Raw genomic sequence first — 6,000 nt, 5'->3', positions numbered from 1 at the left:
ACTACAAAGCAGTGGGAAAGTGACTTTTCAATTAAAAATCTGGCCCCTTGTTAAAAAAAAAAAAAAAAAAGATCAAATGCATTTCTGACTTTGGATTTGAAAGGATCATCACTCTGGCTTTTAGCCACTAGATGGAGCCAGTGAACAGCACATAAACAAAAACCAAAGGTCTTGCTGACTCAGAGCAATCCTACAGGACATGGTGGAAATACCCTATTAGGCTTCCAAGGCTGTGGTGCTGTAGAAACAACACTGGACTAAGAACCACAAGGTCTGCAGTTCCAACCTGCCAGGAGCTACTCGGAGACCCTATACAGGGTCACTATGAGTCGACAGCACTTAAAAACAGCAGATCTTTACAAAAGACTACGGCTCGTTCTCTCACAGAGCAGCTGCTGGGTGCAGACGGCTGAGTTTTTGGTTATCAGCTGAGTGCACAGCCATGGCATTACCAGGGCTTCTTGAACACGGGATAGCTCAGTGTCATTCAGGAGTATCAGTTACCACTGGGCCCATTCCAAATGATGGCAACCCCAGGTGAGTCAGAGTAGAATTGTGTCCCACAGGGTTTCCAATATTTGAATTTTCATAAGTAGATTGCCAGACCTTACTTGCAAGCACTAAGGAGCTCTGGTAGCATAGTGGTTACGAGTCGGGCTGCTAACCTCAAGGTCAGCAGTTCAAAAATACCAGTGGTTCTGCAAGAGACAGATGAGGCTTTCTGCTCCCATAAAAATTTACAGCCTTGAAACCCTATACAGGGCCGCTATGAGTCGGAAACCACTACTTTCAAGCACTATTAGCAGCCAATCCTATTAACTGAACTACCCAGGGACTCCAATCTAGGAATAATAGGTAATAAAGAATTCAAGTCAGGTGACTTAAGTTCACTAAAACAACATATATGTATATAGACACAGATAGTGTTGTTACGTGCATTATGGGTTCTGACCCATAATGACCCTGTATAGGGTTTCCAAGGAGCAGAGGGTGAGCTTGAACCACTGACTTTGTGGTTCAAATGACTTTGCAGTCCAGTGCATTAGCCCACAGTGTCACACCAGTTTTGGTGTAGCATTATGGATAAGCACTGGTCTGCTAACCACAGGTCTACTGTTCAAACCCACCAGCTGCTCCTTGGAATCCATATACAGGGTTACTATGAGTTGGACCTGACTCTATGGTACTTAAAATCAACAATATATTCTTAATAGGTTCGTATTTTTCCCAATAGTTTGCATTTTTATTAATGTTTTGTTTTTCCTTTTCTTAATGTGGAAACATGATCAGTATACAAATATCCATATATATATGTTGTTGTTAAGTGCTGTCAAGTCGATTCCAACCCATAGCGACCCTATATAGGGTTTACAAGGAGCAGCTGGTGAGCTTGAAGCACTGACCTTGCAGTTCAAACCAACCTTGCAGTTCAGTGCATTAACCCCCAGCACCACACTGAGACTCCCATATATACTCTGTGGTTAGTAGACCAGTGCTTATCCATAATGCCACACCAAGACTCCATTAGTATTTTAGAAGAATTTTATGGTCTTCTTTTGTCCCTAATTGTGTGTGTACTTTAAACTTTTTTTCAAACAATGACTCTCAATGATTATAGAGTTTTTGAATGTTTAAATGATGCTGTGAGTGTTCAGATGTCTGCTCTTGCTACCCAGCGTAGAGATGGTTTGGATCATGTACACACACAACTGACAATCACCACCTTCCAGGTACAGCACATGCTCCAAGCATCATCAATCATATCACTGAATCTTCTCAGTGAAGTTTAACGAGTAGGCACTAGTCTTACCCTCATTTCTGAGATGAAGAAACTGAGACAATGGAGATGCTGAGTAGCTTGCCCAAGGTCAATGCAAAGCCAGAATCAAATCCAGGTCTGCTGGATTTGTGCCCTCTGCCTCTCCACGTGCCTGCCCACACTCCTGCTCTCCAGTATCCCACGGGCCCATGTTCTGTCCTGGCTGGTCGTTCCCCTTCCTGCTTTTGGGGCCCACATGTGACTCCATCCCAGCAGCCAGGAAGGCTCACCTCACTGTTGCTGTAGCGCGCGAGTTCGGAGATGAATCGGATGTGGTCATCCCGGATCTGTACCATCTGCTCGCAGATGTTGTACTGTGGGCTGATGCTGCTCTGGGTGCACGTCCACCTGGGCAGAAAATTATGGGTCGGAGCAGGTCCTGCCTGAAGTGCCTGGGTGGGACAGCCTCCTTCCACGCCGTAGCTGTTCCTGGTGCCTTCAACACTCAGCCAACATAGTCAGTTCTCCCCTGGGTGGAACCCACGAGGTATCCCAGGCACCTCAATGAGGGAGCCTACTAAATCCAATACTATAGGGACTACAGACTGACTGACAGCCCTTCCTTTTCCTCTTTTGTGGCGGGCCTCCTCTAAGACCCCAATCTCAGACTTTCCCAGGTACCCTGTCCAGGAACTTACCAGGTATATAAGGGAGCAAGCAGGGAAGGGCTTGCAGTCTCTAAAGAGCTACAAAAAACTGGAATCCGAGCAAAGAAACAGGCGAGGCAACCTTCCTATGAACATCTCTGACCCACACTATATCGCCATCCTATGTGGAAACCTAGCCTAAGAGGGGGCTTTGGTGCTGGCTTGGGGACACCTGAATGGGAGTATGCCTCTTCTTCAACAGCGGCCTGGCAACATGGAATTAGCCCATGATAAGGGAGCCAAGACTATTCTGTGAGGCATCTTTGATTCGGTCTTCTCTTTTCCCAACTCATTTTTCACAGTGGAAGTTGTCATTAGGAAAACCATCCAGAACTAGAAAAAAGGATACTCAGAATTTTAAAAATACAGCTTTCTCACTCTCTCACACCATCCAGGGCTGGGTGACCCAGCAGATAGACTAAGCATAAATTAAAGCCAAGGTACCACCAAAAAAAAAGTGGGAAAATATTTTGGAAAGAATCCACTCTTTTAAAAGGAGCCCTGACGTGGTCCTCATAAAGCTGTGCAGAATGCGTTTATTATACAGGTGGTATTGCCTCCATTTCGAGTTACTTGGGTAGGGATGGGGGCTATAATCAATCAAGTCTCTGACACTCTGCTCTGGTTATATCAGCAACCTTCACCCTCAACAATTTCCGGTGGCCAAGAATTCAGCCAGGGAAAAGCAAGGAAACAATTCAGCATTCCCAACTCCATGTTTTTCTTATAAAACTTCCTCATCCACCTTCAGCCAGTGGGATACAATGAGACTCAACTTGCTTTTCTTGCCAGACTCATTTGCAGGGGCTCCAGGTTGCTGGAGTTCAAAGACACTCTATGCCTACACATTAGAATCTTATTGTGCTCTAAGTAAAACTTTACACAGCAAATTAGGTTCCCTTCTAACAATTTTTAAACAAATTGTTCTGTGCCATTGGTTACAATTTTCACATTGTGTTAGCAGCCTCATTATTTCCACTGTCTCTTCTTCCCTTCTTCTCCGTACTTTCTCATCTTGGCTTTTGTTTTTATTGGTCTCAGTATTGTTTAAGGGAGTACAGTACTCATAGGTGATCCTGTTTATTTTATAAACCAGTCTATTATTTGGTTGACAGGTGACCTAGAGGCACAGCTTCAATTCAACTTCAAAGATATTTTAGGGTGATAGTCTCCAGACTTCCTCTAGTCGCTACAGGTCCAGTAGGTTTGGCCTTTTCTTGTAGGAATTTTAGGTTCTATATTTTTCTCCCATTCTATCTGAGACTGTCATTTGTGTCCCTAATCAGAATGGTCAGTAGTGGTAGCTAGACACCATCTAGTTCTTTTGGTCTCTGTTAGAAGAAGCTGTGGTTTGCGTGGGTCATTAGTCCCATTGATTAATTTCTTCTTTGAGCCCTTTTCCTCCCCATGTGCCTGCATTTGGTTTCCTTCATTCTCTTTTGCTCCATATGACTAGAGAGCAGTAGTCATATCTCAGATGGCAACACACAAGCTCTTACAATCCCAGTTGCTACTCAGCAAACAAGGATGTAGGAGATTATCTCTGTGAACAATCTATGCCAACTGACTAAGGTGTCCTCCAAGACAATGACTCCAAGCCCTCTGACTCAGTAAAGCAATCCCACAAGTTGTGTGGCTATATCTAGGAAGTCTCTTTCATGGTCTCAGCACATACTTTTATACTTTTAAGGCCCTCATGCCCTCCACCTGGATTAAAGGATGGGTGGCCCCTTTCTATAATGGAAAGACCATATTCCCTACCCAAGCACTCAGCTTTGGGAGACAGACACATAGGAGAAACCTCTGTAACATTTCCAGAGATCAAAGGAGTCCCCAAGGCTGTAGCCAGATTCCCCGAAATTTGCATTAGGCACCAACACTCCCACAGTGGCACCAAACCCAACCATCACATTGAGTCTGACTCATTGAGACCCTATAGGACAGGGTAGAACTGCCCCCAAAGAGTTTCCAAGGCTATAATTCTTTATGGAAGCAGACGCTCACATCTTTCTCCCATTGAGTGGCCAGTGGGTTCAAACTGAGCACTTAACCACTGCATCACCAGGGATCATCCAATCTTGGCACAAACGACCTTACATCATGGTTTATAAAGTGGCCTAAGATGTGGCGGTCAATTCATTTCCCATTTGGAACTATGGATCATACATTCAAACTGCATACTTACAGCTCGGAAACACCTGAGGAAAGAATCAGGGTGATGAAGAAAACCACAGATGAATACCAATGTCATCTCACTCCACCTGGCCACTGAGGGCCCACCTCTACTCCCCATTTCTCATGGGACGGACTCCTGCTGCCCCACCAGGGGGCGGCGTGGGTCACTGCTGGGCGGAGAAGGGGCCATGGCTGTGCTCTGGGCCCTTTTGAGCCCTGGCAGCAAAGGTGGATACAAAAGGGCTCAGAGCACACTCCAAGGTTCCCCTCTGGCCAGGCGCCAGTGTGGTGCAGGATCCACCTGCCCAGGGCTCTGGGGAGGGAGGAGGGGCTGAAGTGGCCCCTCAGCCCCCTGCCCAGGCTGGGCGTGCTCGCGGGAGCCGAGAGACATTACGGCAGGCACTCACTTGGATTTGTTCTCTTCATAGTGAGCACTGGTCTTAATGTATCTGGCCAGCTCTATCTGCATGTCGCCGAATAATGGTACCACCTGCAGCTGCTGCAAAGGAAGCAAACACAGCACGTGAGTCGCTAGGGGTGGGGCTGGTGCAGCCTTCGCCAGGCCAGCAGAGCAGGCAGGCCATTCATTGTGTGTGCCTCTGGGCTGACTCCTAGCTTCTACCTCCGATGCTGCTACCCTGTGACCCTGAGGCCTCTTGAGTTCTAGCAAGAAGACTCCAACCAACTTCATGATTCAGGTAACTGAGCCCAGAGAGAAAGAATGACTTGTCCAAAATCATACAGCAGAATGGATAAAAGATGAGGATCAGATGGCCTGCCTGCTTGCTTATTCTCCCCAGATTAGAGGATTTGTGCTGCTCTGAACTCTGGGCTAACTGGGACTGCTGGCTTGATGTAGGGTTCCTAAGAAAGTCCCCAATGAAATCATCACATCAAACACTACGGGGCAGACAACTCCCACTGGACTACTAAGGCAGATGGAGGGATGTTGTAAAATGCCATCCAGTGGGTTACAACTCATAATGACCCTGCATGGGGTTTCCAAGGAGTTTGAACTGTCAACCTTGTGGCTAGCAGTCCAGTGCTTATACTTCAGCACCACACCAGGAATCTAGATGGAGGGAAGAGTGCAGTTCTTTGTCCTTCTGATGCACTAGAGACTCTGCCAGGCACTTGAAACAGTATCTGAACCCATACAATAACCCTCTGGAGAAAGTATGATTGTCACTCTCCTTTTACAGATGAAGAAACCTAGTCTTTGAAAGATTCAATGACCTTTTCACAGAATGGAATTCAGTCCCAAAGTATTCCCTTACAAAAAACCGTAAAGGTTTCATTTAATTGCAAGGTTTTTGTTTTGTTTTGAATTTTAAAGATTTGTAGCCAAAATTTCAAATC

At 45.9% G+C, this 6,000-nt stretch overlaps 1 protein-coding gene across 6 annotated transcripts in view; it reads right to left on the bottom strand.

Annotated features, from left to right (window-relative positions):
- The window catches only part of CYFIP2 (cytoplasmic FMR1 interacting protein 2), a 127,345-nt gene that overhangs the window by 84,976 nt on the left and 36,369 nt on the right, over positions 1 to 6,000 (bottom strand). For all 6 annotated transcript variants that reach the window (XM_006863926.1, XM_006863925.1, XM_006863929.1 and 3 more), the window contains 2 exons: positions 5,049 to 5,140; positions 2,050 to 2,167 (listed from right to left, as the gene is read on the bottom strand). In XM_006863926.1, the coding sequence (XP_006863988.1) occupies positions 2,050 to 2,167; positions 5,049 to 5,140 (210 nt within the window). The remainder of the gene's footprint in view (positions 1 to 2,049; positions 2,168 to 5,048; positions 5,141 to 6,000) is intronic.

Source organism: Chrysochloris asiatica, unplaced genomic scaffold, assembly GCF_000296735.1.
Source record: "Chrysochloris asiatica unplaced genomic scaffold, ChrAsi1.0 scaffold00057, whole genome shotgun sequence".
Taxonomy (NCBI): domain Eukaryota; kingdom Metazoa; phylum Chordata; class Mammalia; order Afrosoricida; family Chrysochloridae; genus Chrysochloris; species Chrysochloris asiatica.
Note: the sequence above shows the minus strand (reverse complement) of the source record. Positions and strands in the feature narration are given on the sequence as shown.